This window comes from Dermacentor albipictus, chromosome 3, assembly GCF_038994185.2.
Source record: "Dermacentor albipictus isolate Rhodes 1998 colony chromosome 3, USDA_Dalb.pri_finalv2, whole genome shotgun sequence".
Lineage (NCBI taxonomy): Eukaryota > Metazoa > Arthropoda > Arachnida > Ixodida > Ixodidae > Dermacentor > Dermacentor albipictus.
The window spans coordinates 169,331,931-169,351,313 of NC_091823.1; the positions used below are offsets into that span (position 1 = coordinate 169,331,931).

General features: G+C 43.9%; 1 protein-coding gene across 3 annotated transcripts in view; it reads right to left on the reverse strand.

Moving 5' to 3' along the window:
• Positions 1-19,383, reverse strand: part of LOC135919151 (transient receptor potential cation channel subfamily M member-like 2) — a 203,169-nt gene that overhangs the window by 10,214 nt on the left and 173,572 nt on the right. For all 3 annotated transcript variants that reach the window (XM_065452875.2, XM_070536273.1, XM_065452873.2), the window contains exons 22-28: positions 18,160-18,272; positions 17,105-17,199; positions 9,785-9,940; positions 8,106-8,192; positions 5,370-5,463; positions 2,818-2,913; positions 2,105-2,272 (exon numbers count right to left, since the gene is read on the reverse strand). In XM_065452875.2, coding sequence (XP_065308947.2) covers positions 2,105-2,272; positions 2,818-2,913; positions 5,370-5,463; positions 8,106-8,192; positions 9,785-9,940; positions 17,105-17,199; positions 18,160-18,272 — 809 coding nt within the window. The remainder of the gene's footprint in view (positions 1-2,104; positions 2,273-2,817; positions 2,914-5,369; positions 5,464-8,105; positions 8,193-9,784; positions 9,941-17,104; positions 17,200-18,159; positions 18,273-19,383) is intronic.

Consider the following 19,383-nt stretch of genomic DNA (forward strand, 5'->3'; position numbering starts at 1 on the left):
TGTCACACATTTAGGGTAAGCGCCGTCCCTCAGAGCGCAAATAAAGTATTCTAACCCTTATTGTGGTGTTTTTTCCTATCACACTACAGCATGCATGGTGCGCGCTCACTTTATTATGCAGCTGTTGGAATAGTAAGTTGAGAGCCCAATTGAACCAATACACCTATAGAACCAATACACATATACGACCGATATGCCTATAGGACTAATGTACCCACAGGTCAAATACAGTAAAACCTCGTTATACGTTTTGTAGAAAAATTGGTGAAAGACCTTACCAACCACAAAAAAGTATGATCCAAAGTCACTAAAACATTTCACAGGCTCAGCTGTAGCTGACACCTACATAATGTGAAGCATTGCGCAAATCATTGCAGCACGAGACGCTGTTGCGTTGTTGTGTTGAGCTGGTAGGACCTTTCAGGCCCAAGATGCGTATTGTCATTTTTGCGGCTTCCACATGCTTACACTTGCGCTTCTCAAATTGGGCCTAGATGAACAGCTTCTCCAAGCGAGGCATTCTAGAGGGAAGTTTTGATGTACCCACTTGACAACAACCATTGTGGCCGAAGACGCCAATGCACCTCTAGATGGTGGGGCATGAGCGACCGGAGACGCGCTTTGTTTTCCTATTATGTAGTGTTTCAAGACCGCTATGGGAAACAAAAAAAGATGCAGTTTCGCCCGAAAGGCGAAGCATCGACTGCCATAGCAAAGTAGCAGACAGCCATACGAAGTAAGGATAGTACTTTTATCGGCTGTATCAACCTGTAAACATTCGCTTGCTAACTAAACTAATAAGCATGGTGTCAGTGCACATAACAAACATGAACACGTCATACTCGATGACTGCGGACACTCACTGTCAAAATGCTGGCGTAAGGAGATGTGGAAGCAGCAGCGAGCGAAGTGACATTCATGCTGTCTATCACTTCAATGCAAAGCAAGCTCCAAAGACACACAGCACGCACAAACCTATAACCTGCCGACGTACGTTGACTCTGCCCCCAATGCAGATCACTCTCAAGATACGGCGGCGCGACCATGCACAGCTGCCACATGTGCAGTAGCAGCCAGAAAGAAAGCCGCTCCCCCTCCCTCCCTTCCCCCTGGTGCCTTGCAACATTGGGTGCCTCACGCACTTCTTTGCATTTGTCCTTTCTGTGCGGGCGACATTGAGCCACCTATTGTCGGCTCCCCTCGCGCACTACCACTCGCACATACAGCATAGGGCAAGTGGCGACAGTGTTATCGTCCTAGGATTTCACACAGAACCCCACGGCGACGGCTACACCCACACAACGCGGGCGTGTCATCTGGGCGCCTTTTGCAAGCTGTGTTACAAGCATCATGCAGCGTACGAATAGGGTAAACTTCTAACATATCAGTGTAAACGTGGCTACTGTCGTTGCCGCTCGCGATTTGTTGCGTGCCCACGAGCACAGACGAGAAGAATCGAAAAGTTACTTTTTTGTTGTTGTTGACCACAACCATTATAAAGCCTACAAATAATAAAGCCAAGGCGAGTTTGGTTGTAGCTTTTTTTTTTTTTTCATGGAAGTGCAGAAAGTGATAAAAAGAATGAAATCGGGCACCTGCTCAAGAATGTTTTGTGCGTGCAGACTGCTTGGTATGTCTTGAACAATCGTTCACATAGCATTCGACAGATGGTAAGTGGGATCGTCATTACCTAAACTTGGCACACGACATATCGCTGTGGCAAGTTCAGGGTGCGATCATTACACGGGAAAGGAAAAAAATCTTACTTTGACAACAAAATTCGGGTGCGATCGTTATGCAAGTAAATATGGTATTATTGGCTACTTTTAGGAAGGGCTCCATGTGGTCTATGTGCGGCCGACAAGCTTCTATTGTCATCATTTAGCTTATTTCGAAGCTCCACTTGCCTCAAAATATTATTCCAGGTTTTAGAGCTTCGAGTAAATCGAGGTTTACTGTATTTTCAAAACCTGCCATAATGGAAATATGTAAGCATTACTTCCAGCACATCTTGACAAAAGAAGGACAGTGCATGCCCCGATGCTGCCTGTCATGCTTGCAATCCACATGAAACAAGATGACACAGTTCAATGTAGGTTCATACCTGCATCTTGTCCTGCAGGTTCTCTGTACCATCGTAGTGGATGTTCCACAGCTCAATCTCGCGCCAGCAGTGATCTGTATTCATGGGGTCGTCCATGTAGCCACGCTGCCTGCACTCGACCATCGGCTCGTCTGTGCCTTCTTCTTCCATGTGGGAGCTCCGGAAAAACTGAAACATTATACGGAACACCACGGTTCAAATCATTCTTTGTCGGTATCATGGCATGTGCTTTGATAATTCCGAGGGTAGTCTACCAAATTCTGTGCTGGCCAAAACTTCTGGCAGCATAACACAGCAGCACACTTTTAAACCTCATGGCTAACACATCACAAAACTTAAGCATAAGTAAGGTATCGCGTAATCGTCAGTATGTCTTAAAGCGAGCATTTACTTCATGCATGACTTTCCTTATTTAAATTTGCACACCATGCTCTTAACTACCTTCATATATTTATTCTTGATTCATTAGGTGCATGTTTTCCTAAATACATGGCATTATACATGAAACTGTCACCATTGCTCCTATGTATCACGATTCAAGGTATAGGAAAGATTCAAAGCACTACATACTTGTACATCAAGCAGTCACAAAAGATTGTGCTTGAAACAAAGTGACATTACAGGCAGGTCTTGAAGAAGCCAATTGATTCTCCAAACTGGCAACCAAGGCTCTTCGAAGCCTCGTGGTGGAAGAATGAGTGAACTCCCCTCACCTCCTTAATGTCATCTTCAGTCTCGCACTTCAGCACTGTCTCTGGCTTGAACAGCAACTTCAGTGTCTCATATTTTCCCTCTCCAGGTACAAAGTCCTGAAAGTGGCATCAGATGCTGCTGTTAGATTTCGTGTAAAGCTAAAACTGTGAACACAATTTGTCAAATACTTCTCTTCTTGTTCGTTCACTCAAGCAACTGATGTACAATTTGCCATGTGCGAGACAGAATTTGTTTGCCTACAACACTATCTCTGCACGCTGACTTACACTTGGATATCCGATGTACCTGAAAACAGACACACAAGCCTTATGCTAAAATTGGCGCACGACATCAATACAGTTAAACCTCGCTATAACGAAGTTGTCAAAATCGGCAAATTGCTTCGTTATGTCAAAATTCTGTTGTATTAAAATTCAACTTTTTGTGCAAATAAGAACAGTTGCCAATCGATTTTTCTTACATAGAAATTGGCCGCAGAATATTTTGTACTATCGGGCAATCGAGTAAAAGCAAACTTGAATGAGAAAGCAATTCATTTGAATATATTTGGGATCAGCGACAGTTGATACTGTTTCATGCAACGTACGTCGACGATATCTTCACACAGGTGATACGAATTAAGCAAAGCCACACACTCTTTCGCGTGCACTCCACCTCCACGGCTGACAGCGTCGCCCGCGGGGAGCGAATGCTTCGTCTACCTCTCGCTCCAACTGGCCACCGAAACTCGAGATTACGCAACCTATAATACTAAATGCACAGGAAGACAGCTTACAAGGTGCCATGCCCTCTCGACACGGCCACTCTTTGCACATGACGCAGATTACCTCTCAAGCAGGGTACCCGGCTGTGTATATGCTCAGTACGCTCAGCCGCGCTTACAGCCAAGCGCAACCACGACCGAGACGGGCACCAGAAATCGAGACGCATGCAAACTCCCCCTCCCCCACTCCACTCCCCCCCCCCCCTCATGTGCGCTTGATCGCGTTACCACGAGCTCATTCCCATCCCCCTCTTTGCCTTTTCTTGCGCAAGAAGGCAGCACTCGTGAAGCCGCCATCTTTCTTGTCTCACCCTCCCACACTTTCAGTCGCACCTAATCTTTTCTCACTTGACTTTATAAGGAAAATGATGCAACTCTAGGGCAGCGGTCGCTTTTGTCATGCAGGGTGTGACTTGAGAGGTGCGCTTGCAAGCAGCCGCTTGTAGTTCAATCATTTGATCATCTGCGTCCACGGAACTTTCCAGTTATTGTCTTGGCATTCCTTTGCTGCGGCAGTGAAATTTCGTTATATTTAAATTGCACACAAACACACTTCGTTATACTGAGGTTCTAAATACCTGGTGTTCTATGAACATGCGGTTATGAAAAGTTAAATACATCGTTATATCGAGAATTTCCTTATATTGAAGTTCGTTAAATCGAGGTTTAACTGTACATAGCTGCAAGCAGAGATACCTAGAGAATGTTCCAGAAAACAGCAACAGTTAAAAAGTTCACTTTATTCCCATGCAATGCATGCAGCTATGAATTAGACTGACTTTTTACACTTGGCTGCATGATGTACACTGCTCACTTCACACGTGCACACGCTGTGGCAAAGGTTTGCCTAATTCCATCTTGGCTTTCATGTCCGGAAAACTACTTGCGGCACCTTTACGACTTCCATGGCAAGTGAAAACAAATTCCAGTGACAGAGGTTTTTATATAGGTGGAGATGCGAAGCAATGAGGCTTCAGAAAAAGGGAATCTTTTGAGGAATACTAAATGTAAAAAAAGAAAAGCTGCTGGCAGCTGTAGCATAAGGAAGCCATTCACTTCCCAACTAATGATCAACAAGGGATATTGAAAGTGCTGAGTGCTCTGGAAACGCTGCATATTTCTAACAAGAGTTTCATGCCACCTTAAGAATTTTTGCTGCATACCCAAAAAAATCTGCCTCTTTAGTGTCACGCACGGCATTCCAATGCTCGCAATGCAAGACTCTAGTATTCCGCAAAGCACATGCAATGCGAGCTGCCTAACTTATTTTTACTGTTCTGTCATTTGAATGGAATGAGCATGACACTGATTCGAATAAATGGCCCCCAGTGAAAAGCCATGAGTTTGAGCCCTGTCCAAAAACTTTTTTTTTTTTTTTTGCTTAGAGGCATTTTGTAGTAACGCACCAATCGAATGAGCAAGAGCATTGTGTGAAGAACTGTTTATTATCCTTAAAATGGCCGTCGCCATTAAAGGGCTCAGAAAGCCCGCAGAGCTCTTGTACACAGCCCATGTGGCCCTCCTGAGTGCTCACCTTCTCCTCCTGTATTCTACCTTTGCCCCAGTAAACTAGCTCCTTTTCTGGCAAATCAGTACAGTGAAAGCCTGCAAGATGGGGAAATCTTCCTTTTCCTAGCTCCCCTAATGTCAAAAATGTTGCAGTGATCTATATACACCGTGATACTTGATGAGAGTCTGAGACCGCTCTTCCAGAGAAAGCTACATACGTACTGAGCCATGTGTGTATTAAGGTGGGGGCATTGCAAGACACGGTGACGAAGCACTCACCCCTGGAAGGCTAAAGTGGTCAGTCCGGAAGACGCGCATAAGAACCACCTCAAGGCCCCTGCCTCCAACCAAGTGCACCTTGGCCCTCTGCCACCTGCATCATCGATTCACATGGAGCCACAAAAACCTGGCCGTGTGCGTAATTGACACCACATCAAGAGCTCGTTTCAACACTCAGACTCCTAGCACATCAAAGCTGCAGGTTAAAATTTAGAACTCAGCTGGAACAGTGCGACTAAAACAAGGACACACAGAGGAACAAATATCACTGAAACAGGTGCTGTTCAGCACTTGTTCAGTGATATTTGTTTCTCTGTGTGTCCTTGTTTTAGTCACACTGCTTCAGCTAAGTTCTAAAGATGAACCAACTAGCCATCACCAAGATGTTACCAACTAATATTTAGGTTAGGTTAGGCTAGGATCTAATGATAGCATTTGCTAGCCTTAATTCATTTAACACAGAAGCATTTCTTTTGCAAGACTTTCCAGCATTTCAATGAAATATATGAGACAAAGCCGAGATCATCAGTGGGAAATACATGGCAAAAACATTTAGCTGGATAATGAAGAAACCTACAGGTAAAATGATGCCAACATCATTTACCTAACTATAAAATTGAAGAACCTAGAAAATGGACAATCCATAATACAGAAAGTCTGTCATTATTAGGTAGCATCCGTATTAAGCATTACCTGACTTATTCAGTAATTTAAAGAAAGCACCAGCAAAAAAGATATGTGCACTGTTTATTGCACTGCTTCTAGAGTTCATGAGTGCGACAAATGCAGTTGTACCAGATCATACAAGTACAGGCAACCATGCTACAATTATATATAACATGTGAAAAATAAAAAACACCCGTCACTTCAATACGCATCCCAAAAGTCAGCCCTACAATTACATACAGGGTGTTTCAGTGAACACTTTCAAAAATTCTTACACGTTGCCTGTGGCAAATAGCGAAATTCTTGTTCGTGAGGTGATCCACTCGAAGCAGTGGACACTACTTGCCCAAAAAATTAAAATACATAATGAACTAATTAACAAGGATTCTCTAGTTAACTTATTATCTAACTAGCATATGGCCCATATTTCAATTTACGAGTTCTAGCTGTGGAGTTCGCAAGGTGGATCCACTTGGAACGAATTACCAAGATGACACCAGTTTCGAGATATTAATTCCCAAACTTTGCGGAGAAATGCATTGGCGTTCCAGTTACTTCTGTGCTTGAATGCGTGGATCCGCTTTGCAAACTCCACGGCTAGAATTTGTAAATTGAAATATGGGCCATAAAGTAATTAGCTAAACAAGTTATTTAGAAAATTCTTGTTAATTAGTCAATTATGCATTTCAATTTTTTTGTGCAAGTAGCGTCGGCCGCTTCAAGTAGACCACCTCAAGAGCAAGAATTGTGCTATCTGCGCCACAGGCAAAGTGTAAGAATTTTTGAAAGTGCTCGCTGAAACACCATGCTCCGAGTGGTATTGACTGGTCCTTTCATTTGCAGAAATTAAGATCAATTGATTTGTGCATATGACATATGCCTGTCTACAGCTGCATCGGTGGTTAAGCTGCACAAAACTTAAAATATTGAGGATAGTAAAAAAACAAACGAGAATATATTAACTTGCAGTTATAGAGATTCCTTACATTCATGCATGCCTTCACAAAACAGTAATTAAGAGATTCCATTTTCAGTTATACACAGGAAAACAAATTTTTTTCCATTTAAATATTAATAAATAAAACATCTATAAGATGATGGAAAACATTTACATTCTTTTAAGTACATTATGTCCACATATCTTATAAGGAAACAACTGCCCACTTTATTACTGATGTTATCACCATAAAATATTGGTCAAATCAAAGTGTAAATCTAAATGCGTCAAAGGTGGTAGGTCAAATCTTCATGCATTGCTCTGGCATCTCTTCATCGTCATCACCATCACCATCCTGTTTTATGTCCACTGCAGGACGAAGGCCTCTCCCTTCAATCTCGAATTACCCCTGTCCTGTGCCAACCGATTCGAACTAGCGCCCACGAATTTCCAAATTTCATCGCTCCACCTAGTCTTCTGTCGTCCTCGATTGCGTTTCCCTTCTCTTGGTACCCATTCTGTCACCTTAATGGTCCTACGGTTATCTAACCTGCGCATTAGATGACCTGCCCAGGTACATTTCTTCCTCTTGATTTTAATCTTTAATAAACCATGCTAACACACTGTGACACAACTTTCTTTGATTATTTTTCAGTCCATACCTCACTGACGATGAGCCTTCCCCTTTTCCTGCTCACTAACCCTTTGTCACTCTGACGAGTTCATATTAAAAAATTTGAAGAGCTCTATATCATAAAATTCTTGAGCAACACTGCTGCGCCCTTAAAATAGCAGATGGCGTATCTTCTGCAACACTGATTATGAAAACCAGATATTCATCCCTGTGCTCAACTTCTTTGAGAGCATGTAATCAGGACAAAGCAATGCAGCAGATACCAGAGTTGCACTTGGCGCCCATTCCGATCCTCCAGAGTCAGTGGAATGCTGCCATGTGCCACCCGGTTTGTGTGAGACAAAGACATCTTTGTTGCACAGCATGAAGTTATACACACAGCGCACCTGCTCACATTCAGGTAGCATGTCTTTATGCAAAAGAAATTACTTGTTATGCATTTCTAAATGCTGCCCATGCAGCCTGGTACACTGCACGGTGGGCGCTTTGGGGAAGTTACCTGGTGATAATGAAAAGCACGTAGTGGTTTGGGCCCCAACGTGGCAGAGCTCCACGTCCTCGTAGTCCCGTCCTGCCAATGGGATTCCTGTGCAACGAAAAAAGAAAAAGCAGTTGTGCGATCAAGCTACGGTCAAAATGCAGGCTGCACTCGTACCTATATTACTGATCAGCAACGTGGAGGCATCAACACGGAGTACAATACTGCATAACCTCAAGTTTTGAGCCTCTTTCTAACATGATGACTCTAAGTGTAATGGCTCGATCACGGACTGAAGACTATGTTAAGCAGAGAGAGAGAGATAAACTTTTATTGCTTAAAAGGATTTATGTGCAATGGTCGGAGCCTCTTTAGTCCAAGGCCTCATTGGCCTCGGCTGCATGCTTGATTTGTCTTATGAAGGACTGCTGTCCCGCCAGGTCTGAGCTGGTTAGCTGTGCCTCCCATTGCTCCATTGTGTGGTGTGTTTTATCAAACGGGTGTGATTCACAATCCCATGTAATGCGTTGTAGTGTTGGTATGCCGCCGCACTATGGGCAATCGGGCAGAGGATTTTTGAATACATATAGCAATATAGCTTGAGTCCCTGAAGTGGTAATACAATCCAATACGCCAGTGAGCTACCAGTCCTGTCTATATGTCAATAGACTGGGCCATCAGAAACATTGCATGAAATTAAAATGAACCTAAAGAAAACTCACAAAATTATAAATCGAGCAAACTTTGAATTGCTTTTAACATAACCTTGATGCTTTAATGTGTGGGCTTTGTCTAAAGGTTCAGGTATGAATTCATAGTAAAATATTTAGCGCACACAATTGGCATGGACACAGTGAAGGGAGATACACGAGCACTCGTGTGTCCCCCTTCACTGTGTCTGTGTCAAATGTGCACGCTAAATATTTTACTATAAATTCATACCAACTCGCCTAACTATCAGTTCTGCTACAGGTATGAGACAAATCAACAGCCATCCTTTAAGTTCAGAGAGGAAAGTTTACTTTTTTTTGCTGTCAAATGCATTCGGCAGGAAAGCACAGCGATCTGTTAACATTACACACAATGCTAGACACCTTACATCCTCTCACCCTTCGAAGGGATGTGCTTTAAAAAAAATATTTCAGAAGAATGTATTATAAAAAGATATGGTTGAACTACCCTCCTGGTACATTGAAACAGTACTACTACTAGTGGCCACTGAAGTGAATATGTAAGATAGACCAGCCGAACGTACCAGCGAGGCAACTGTGGGTTTACTGTCGGTCATCCCAGGGTCACTTACATGGCCAACTGAGAATTAGGCGTTTAATAGGAGTTGCCGCACCAGCCAGAAGTTGCCGTACCTGTCAGAAGTCACACTTGCACTCTCCCTTCATCATCTGGTGGCATTACCTAAGTCAGGTGCACTACAATATTGAGCAATTCAACGAGTTAAAGGCACTACTTTTATTTTAATTGTGAAGGAAAGTTAAGTAGGCTACTAACGGAATCAATTTCCAAGAAAAATTATTTCATGCAATGATACTCACGCCTAGTCACTCACTACACTGTACTCAGTACGGCATGATGACATTACATTAGGCATGAAGACATTAAGTTTAAACTTACCAAGAGCCAAGTCTGCATTGTTTATCACTAAAAGACTGAGGGTAGGGGACACAAAAAGGTGCACGACTCACATGGGCATTCCCTGTGCATCAAGACGATAGATGATTGGTAAGCCATCTGTATCGCGAATCCACGATTGGCGGTTGATGCTGACGCCTGCAGGGCTTATGGACACCGAGTTCCAAGCAAAGCTTGGCACGGGGCCGCCATCAGAGGCGAGTTTCAGCCTGGGAAAAGAGGTGACAGGCCACTTCTGTGTATGATACAGTCAAACTTCATTACAATGAAATCACATTTGACAAAGATATCTTTGTTATATCTGATATTCGTTATAGGCATATAGTTGCTACATGCTGATATTGGTGAGAAACATTTTAGATATGCTTCATTACATTCATGTTCATTACATCGAGCTTTGACTCTATTGACATGACGATGTGAAAGCAAGCTTAACCGGACACTCGAAGGTTTGTTAGTTTGAAAAGTCTTTATTATGTTTTTTCAAAAGGTATACTTCAGTGCTGCACTATTCACTCTTCGGCAGAATGGGGACACAAGGTCCTTTCCAGTTCTTGGTCTCCCAAGGACTCGCTATTTAAAGGTCGCAGGCACTATTCTACAGAAGGGAGAGAAATACATACAGAGAGTTTGCCTCTGAAATGAGGAATGAACTAGAACACCTCAAATGATGCCATAAGGGTGCTTGACCAAGTAGCACCCTCATCCTTTTTACACACAAAGCCGGAAACGCACAAATGGTTCGGAAAATGGACTTCGACAAGTACTATTGTGCAGTGCATGAATTACCTGGTGAGGAACCAGGGTTCACAAGCAGTGTGCTGCATTGCATCTAACAGTGCTGTCCGTGTTTGCGTGTGCATGAGCCACTGCTTGACGTACACACCGTATTTCATCTTCAGCCCCTTCTTTCAGGTTGTTTTATCTCTTTTGTGTTCATCAGCTCAAATCCTCGCTGCACTGGAACTCTACAGGCTTGGCACATGCAACTGTTTGGTGAGCGTCCTTTGCCCCTACGCCTTTGCACTTGCGTTCTTTGTGTTTGCCTATGACGTATGACCCCTCCTGTTTGAGCTGTAGTAACTACAGTGTGCTCTGTGTTTACTGCTGAGCCAACATGGTGCCCTCTTTTCTTGCATAGTGTAACTGAACTAAATTATTGATTCTTTGGTAGCAAAGAGGCTGGGGAGGTAAATTGCAAGCCAAAGATGGGTGCAGAGCAAATGTGGCATGCTTTTGTGACAAGAGCTTTGTCTAAGCTTTTGGTGGGCAATTCATTTTCGGTGCATGAAATGGCAATTGTCCGAAGCCCTGACAGTGTTTTCTGACGAATTTATCGAAGATTCCTTTTCTCCGAAAGATAAGATAAGTAGCAAGAATTGGCAGCAATGCATAGACAAGAAAGAATACCCTTTAGCAACAGTTTTGCAGACATAAAGTCTGTCTATTGCAAAGGAAATCATACATTTGTCCACATTCATAGGAAAAGAGTTGCACACAGAAGTGATTTTCCACTTAATTAGTTAAAAGTTTATTCAGTCCTACATTACACAAACTCAAGGTCTATCGCCGATGGCGTAGTGACAGGCTCTGCCCTAATGCCAATCTCTTGGATACCTTACAGTGCGCAAACATCTACCTACATGGGTGTTGTTACATTGTGGCTCCATTCTAGCATGGCCGCCATGCCCAAGCTTCGCACACATCAATCAGTCTGGATTTATCATTATTATTTGCCTGTCAACATGCACTGCAAAATAATGTCCTCTACGGCAGCCAAAAACTTCTATACAAATGGCAACAATCGCAGAAAACCCCAGACTCCAGTGACTCTGACTCCTATGATACAGTCACTGCAAACAGCAGTCTGATACTCGAAATAATGATGAATCCCGGACTTGCAAAGGTATGAACGCTACAAGATGCCAGGGAATGCTGAAACCTTTAGGAGAGTCACACAGACAGACACATTAAGATTATATTTTCCAATTCACAACTGCAGATTCTCTTTGGGCTTCTACAACTGCACTATCTTTTGCCTGGCTTTTTCTAAGAGCATGTATAGTTGATTCTGAGCTGCTCCTATGTAGTAAGTAGCAACAAATCATGCTAATCACCCCAGAGCGTGCCCCCCATGGGGGCACGCCACCGCAACGACAGTGGTCACAAAAATCCCCTTCTTGACGCAGGTTCTCGTCCTGTGGTTCGTATCGTCGCTTCAGCTGAGCTTCCACGGCAGCAACACGTTTCTGGCTTATCACCAAAGCGCACCCGCCCAAATGCTACCCATGGCCCTGAACGATTCTTCGCAAGTCACCTCACACAGGCCGTTCCTTGCCACAGTCCGGTTTCTCGTCTGGCAACATCGAGCAACTATGCACGAGGGACAGCCGCATCGACTACATATTGCACCACCGGACTGGGGCCAGTTGGGGCACGCCACCGCAACGACAGTGGTCACAAAAATCCCCTTCTTGACGCAGGTTCTCGTCCTGTGGTTCGTATGGTCGCTTCGGCTGAGCTTCCACGGCAGCAACACGTTTCTGGCTTATCACCAAAGCGCACCCACCCAAATGCTACCCATGGCCCTGAACGATTCTTCGCAAGTCACCTCACACAGGCCGTTCCTTGCCACAGTCCGGTTTCTCGTCTGGCAACATCGAGCAACTATGCACGAGGGACAGCCGCATCGACTACATATTGCACCACCGGACTGGGGCCAGTTGGGGCACGCCACCGCAACGACAGTGGTCACAAAAATCCCCTTCTTGACGCAGGTTCTCGTCCTGTGGTTCGTATCGTCGCTTCGGCTGAGCTTCCACGGCAGCAACACGTTTCTGGCTTATCACCAAAGCGCACCCGCCCAAATGCTACCCATGGCCCTGAACGATTCTTCGCAAGTCACCTCACACAGGCCGTTCCTTGCCACAGTCCGGTTTCGCGTCTGGCAACATCGAGCAACTATGCACGAGGGACAGCCGCATCGACTACATATTGCACCACCGGACTGGGGCCAGTTGGGGCACGCCACCGCAACAACAGTGGTCACAAAAATCCCCTTCTTGACGCAGGTCAGTTACCTTCCGAACGCGGCTTGTGTCCGCTCTGGAAATCGCTGTTTTCTTGCGGTGTCGTGCCCCCCTTGTGTTATTGGAACTTGCTGTGGGCTGTTGTGTGAAATGTTATCTCTATATTTCAATGCTAACACAATTAGTCTGCTCCTGTTGCTGTCGGGCGACGTAGAATTAAACCCAGGACCAACTGACGTTTCACCGCCGTCCATTGAAACTATTGCAAAGGCCATATCTCGCATAGAAACATCACAAAGCTCTGTTCTGTCCGAACTTTCTCTAATCCGAGCATCACAGAATAGCATCGAGACCCTCGTGACCAGCCTTTCGGCTCGCGTTGATGCCCTGGAGAAGATTGTCCAGTCGACTCAGTCAAACGAAATAGGTTTAAAGGCGGACGTGAATGGTAGCCTTGCAAAACTTTCCACTGAAATCAAAGTTCTTACCGAAAAATGCGATGATGCAGAAAATCGCCTGCGTCGTTCAAATTTACTTTTCTGTGGAATTCAAGACAGAAAGGGTGAGACCTGGCTTGAGTCTCAGACCAAAATAGTATCATTCTGCTCCGAGCAACTCGGCTTATCCGTTAGTACAGACGACTTGGAGCGTGCACACCGACTTGGTCGTTACCAGCAAGACAAAACTAGGCCTATTATTGTAAAATATGCAATATTTAAAGATAAATCAAGAATTCTTGCAGTGGCTTCTAAGCTCAAGGGCACAAATTTTTCGATTCGCGAGGACTACTCAGCCAGAGTTCGACAGGCGCGAAGGAAACTTTATCTTCATGGACAACAGAGCGGCAGATCATTTAAACTTCGCTTTGACAAGCTGCTGCTTGATGGCAAACAATTCACATACAATGCTGAATCTGATTGTATAGTTGAACTGAGGGCATAGCAGTCACTGCGTCTCTCCAGGCATGCGCGCCCCTCCTCTCCCCCCCAGACCTGCCGCGCCTCGGTTACTGTCCCTGTTTATCAAAGTATGTCGGTCTTGCTTGCAAACATGCGTAGTTACCTGCCTAAGAAAGACGCTCTAGAATCTCTCTTGAAAGACAACAATACTGACCTTGCTATACTTACGGAATCTTGGCTGCATCCAAATATTGCTGACCACGAGCTACTAAATGATAGCCACACATACGCTGTTCACAGGCTTGACAGGTTGGGGCGCAGGGGAGGCGGCATTTTGATTTTTGTGAAAGAAAGTGTTCCTTCATATGTCACCAAATTAAACTGTCAACATAAAATTTTGTGTGTAAATATATCACTTCGGTCAAGTATGACTGTGATTATAGCTTGTTATCGCGCTCCTGACTGTGATGTTTCTTTCAACCATGAACTAAATTCTGTACTAGCGAATCTTTACTCACGCTTCCCGTCTGCGAACTTTATGCTCTGTGGCGATTTTAATTTTCCGGACATTAACTGGGCAAATCTAGACGCACATTACCAGCAATCCAAAGATTTTCTTGACACAATCCTTACATTCAACTTTACTCAGATGGTTAATATGGCAACCCGTGGGGAGAACATTCTAGACCTTGTCCTTGTCTCTAACCCCAAAATAATAAAATCGCTATCATCCGTAGCTGGTCTAAGCGACCACAAATTACTGCTATTTAATCTCTGCATCCCAGTTCCTTTCAGACAGCCCTCGACCAAATACATTAGGGACTACAACAAAGCAGATTTTAGCAAAATTAACACTGAACTGAACACTTTCTCACATTTTTTTCGTGAGACTGCTCCTTCTCGTACAGTAGATGAAAACTGGTTGTTATTTAAGAATAAATTATTACGGCTTGTTGAGAGACATGTACCTCTTGTTCGCATTCGCGGTGATTTAGGAAAACCCTGGTTTTCCAACACACTTCGGAGGCTGTCGGGAAGGAAAAAACGTCTGTTTCGTGATGCGAAACGCTCTAAATCTTGTTCAAAGTGGGACAAGTACTTCAAATGCCTGCGCAAATACACTAGCACTTTGAGACAATCCAAAAAGAAGTTCTTCCACCACGATTTGCCTAACATCATAAGTGTCAACCCCGAAAAATCTTGGAATATTCTGAAACCAAACAATAGCTCCAATAACATTTCCTTGACTTATCCTGACGGTTCAAACGTGCCGCTTGATCAGCGGTCAGACGTAATGAACTCATATTTTTCTTCTGTTTTCACTCGTGAGCCTGCAATGAAGGACTTTGATTTGCCCATCCACAGTTTTCCCCTCATGTTTCCCATTACAATTACTTCTCAAGGCATTATGAAACTTATTGATAACCTAAAGATTTCTAGTGCCCCCGGGCCAGATAACATCACTGCTAAGGTACTAAAAGGTACGAAAGAAATTTCCAGTCATATATTACAAATAATTTTTACCCAGTCCATTACTGACAGTTCACTTCCAAATGACTGGAAGATTAGTAAAGTGGTACCGGTATATAAGTCAGGCAGCCGCTCTGATCCTTCCAACTATCGCCCCATTTCCCTAACGAGTATTCCCTGTAAACTACTAGAACATATAATATATTCGCAAATAGCATGTCATCTCGGTGATCATTCCTTCTTTTTTCACAATCAGCATAGTTTCCAGCCTGGTTTGTCATGCGATACACAGCTTTTTGAATTTATTACTGAACTTCACCTGAATTTAGACTCATCACTTCAAACTGACGTCATATATCTAGACTTCGCCAAAGCATTTGACTGTGTTCCCCATCAGCGGCTTTTGGCCAAACTTTCATGCCTCGGTCTCGACCCTCTCGCACTGTCATGGATCCGTTGCTTTCTTACTAATCGATTCCAGTACACAGCTATCGGAAATCATTTCTCAACCACTGCTAGCGTCATCTCCGGAGTACCACAGGGGTCCGTCCTCGGTCCCCTTCTCTTTCTCATCTTCATAAACGACCTTCCCAACGGCATATCATCCAATATCCGACTTTTTGCAGATGACTGCGTAATCTACCGTCACATTACAGACCCAGCCGACCATGCAACGCTCCAAAAAGACTTACATTCATTAGAAACCTGGTGTTCCAACTCTTTAATGAAACTTAACATCTCCAAATGTAAAGTTATGCAGGTATCCCGTAAACACTCTAACAAGAATCACTCGTACTTTTTAAACTCGACAGCCCTATCCACCGTTGAGTCGTATCGTTATCTCGGTATTACTATTAATAGCAAGTTGACCTGGTCCGACCATATAACAAAATTGGCTACCGACACTAATAAATCACTTGGTTACGTCAGACGTACCCTTGCGCTGTGCCCCTCATCCACAAGAAAACTAGCTTATGAAACTTTTATTCGAAGTAAACTTGACTACGCCTCAGCTATTTGGAGCCCGCACCAAGCTTACTTAATTAATATGTTAGAATCAATACAAAATCGTGCCGCTAGATTCATCACTTCCAGATACAGCCGTGAAGAAAGTGTCAGTGCGATTAAATCATCTCTAGGACTGGTGTTGCGTTGGAAAATTGCGAAACTGTGCCTTTTCCAGCGACTTTATTATAACTTCCCCGAACTGCATGGAAGGCTTCTAATCCCACCAACCCGTACATCTCGTCGCCTTTTTAACTCTTGCAGCATCCAGCGCTTGCATGGTTCAACAGCTTCCTTTAATCAATCGTTTTTGCCTAGCGCCATTATAGAGTGGAACAATTTACCAGATAGTGTTGTCAATGAGCGCAACCCCATTATCTTCAAGCAGCTGCTTACTGATCACCTTAAACCCTAACCTTACAATGACCGTACTGTGCCTTCGTTCTTTTGCGATTGCCATCTCACATTGTGACTGTTCTGCTGATTTGCTTTTGCATTCTATTCAGTGTGCCTCTTGTTGTTGTTGTTGTTTTATTTTTTTATTTTTAATGCGAATCCACAGGCTGAGTCTTGTAAGAAATTGTAACCATATCTTTGTTTCTATCCTTATCTTCTGTAACCCCCCCTTATGTAATACCCCGACAGGGGTCCTTAAGGAAAAATAAATGATGATGATGATGATGATGATGATGATGATTTGGCCAACCAGTGTGCCCAGGATTTGACATCTGGAATGTATGCAAACTTTCTCAAATGGTATGACTGAAGAACCCTGGGTGAAGCAGTTGTCTTGAAGTGCCATGTCTCCATTTTTTGTCGAACGAGTTACAAGCCTACAAGCTTTCACTTGTGAATTTTATGAGAAACAGTAGAAATAAAAATGAAACAATAAAATCAATGGCATCAAATCTCAGAGCAGCAGATGGCGCATGTTCAACCTTGTTGAGTAATAAAATGCATAAGGACTCACCCTAGAATGTCCTCATCGACGTGAGGCTGCAGGTGTGCGGGGAAGTCGGTGCGTGGCCGGCTATAGGCCACAGGGTCATACTCCAGCCACAATACCTGCCAGACACACATTGCAACAGTAAGCAGAAGACAAAAAGCGCAAAGTACTCTAACAAATGAAGTCATCTGCCTGTAGCATGTAAAAAAGCAAGGTGCAGATGTGCAATCTAAAGCACATTGCAAAAGTATTAAGATCACTGCATTTGATTCTGAAGGCTTGCTATCTTTTCTGCACCACCAAATCTTAACCTGCAACCAGGCTCTGCTTTAATCTCACCCTCAACGAAGTTTGTTGACCAAAGCTTCGACACACTGGATCGAGCATGCATCAATGTCGAAGGTCTTCACGCACCAGTGATAATGAGTACTACATGAAAATATACCACATCTTTTGCTTCATCGGAGAGTGATTAATTTCTAAATGACAGCATTATGCTCACTTCCATGTCAAATTACACCTGGCAATTTCTTTACAACATTTTGCAGGGCTACAAAGAAAACCCTCACGAGCTGGGCCAGAAAGTCAGAAAAGACTTAAATATTTGTTTTCTTATGGAGCGGGCCAGAAGCTATTGGTGAAATACCAGAGAAGCTGACAAGAATGAGGAACTGAAGTCGACAAACAGCATTTCAATGACATCTAAATGATGCCACAAAATTCATTGGTGGCGCCTACAACATGAAAGAGCCACAGAAGGCAAATGAGATTTAATTGATCAACAAAAGATGAAAAGGTAAGCCTCATGCCAGAATCAACATTTCAGCAAGGTGACTTACTACATTGACGACGAGTCTTCTTGTCAAAATTAACACTGCCTCTGAGTTTTCCTCGTTCCCCCAATGTTGATTCAGTGGCAATCCTTACTATTGTATCCAAAGGCGCATGATCACGTGCGCTTACTAGCGACTCAGCTGGTCGCTCGTTGCGCTGACACACGATCTTAACCTTAGTTGTGTTGGCATCACTATCTCTTGCACACCCATGCATCAAGAGCAGTGAGCTAAACAAACACCCACCTGCCATGCGACGTACTTGTCGGGCACCGGGTAGCGGAGAACACGTGTGCTTGGGTATGGGCTCCGGCGAGACAGCACGTGCACAGCGCCTGGCAGCGCACCACCCATCTCGCCTGTGGGACAGGAAGGCAAAGCACACGAGGCCCCCGTCATGCCATTTGCCACCAGCAACCAGCAACACATGCACCACATGCACACAGTGCCGGAGAACCAATGCTATAGACGTGGCCTTATGTCACGATGGTACTATGCCTAATTAACCGCCAAGAACGTTTTATGTTCGTGGAAAACTTCATGTAAGTTAGCCTTAAATTATTATTCTTTAGCCTGAAAGAGAGAAGGAACAGCAGGGAATTTATAACCAAGGCCAGTTGGCTTGGGAGAGTGGTCTGTTGCTAGTGGGGGGTGGTCTATGCATGTGCCCTCTTTCGCACGTGCATCGAGGCACCTAGCTTGTCTTGCTCTTTCTAAAATGGCTGCCTCCAGTGAGATGTTCTCGACCATGCCGTCCACTTAAACCACGCCTTTATGTTCATCTGGGCAGCACAATTCATGAAAGCACTTTCGCATAGACAAATATTTATGTTTGCTGAAAGAAGTTGCAATTGCTGACCCATTTGAAAACCACGCAGCATGGGAGGATATGCTGTGAAATGTGCTGCGCGCCACGCAGTGTTTTGGGGGTGTAAGAAAGGACTGAATTGGATGTGGAATATGCAAGCTCGCTGGCTATCACGTGACATAACCCAAGCCAATACTTTATTTTCCACTCGATAAAATGGACCGGTAACACATTACAAGTGCACGTCTAGATATCTTGTGGACAATTAAGTTAAAGTTATACATATTCATTTCACTCTATAAAAGGGACGAATGGGCTTTTTTATTTTGCTTTACTAACCTGAATTTGACCAACAGTCGCAGCAACTATGCAAGGTCTGCATCATTACGCTAGACACACACTGTGAAACTCATCTGCCGCTTTACTGTGGCTTAGCAGGGCAACTCAGAGCAGAGCAGGCTGTAAAGACGCTCAACTAAAACATCCTATTGTGAAAATGTCGACTACAGTTGAGTTTACAAAATCTTGAATTTCAGATCGTTTGTTTTCACAGTTAGTAGGTCCTTTCCCAGAATGTAAGAACGAGGTTCTAGTGTACTACATGATGCAGGCACTTTACTGGATGTTCCAGATATTTCATGATCATGGCCTACAGCGACACT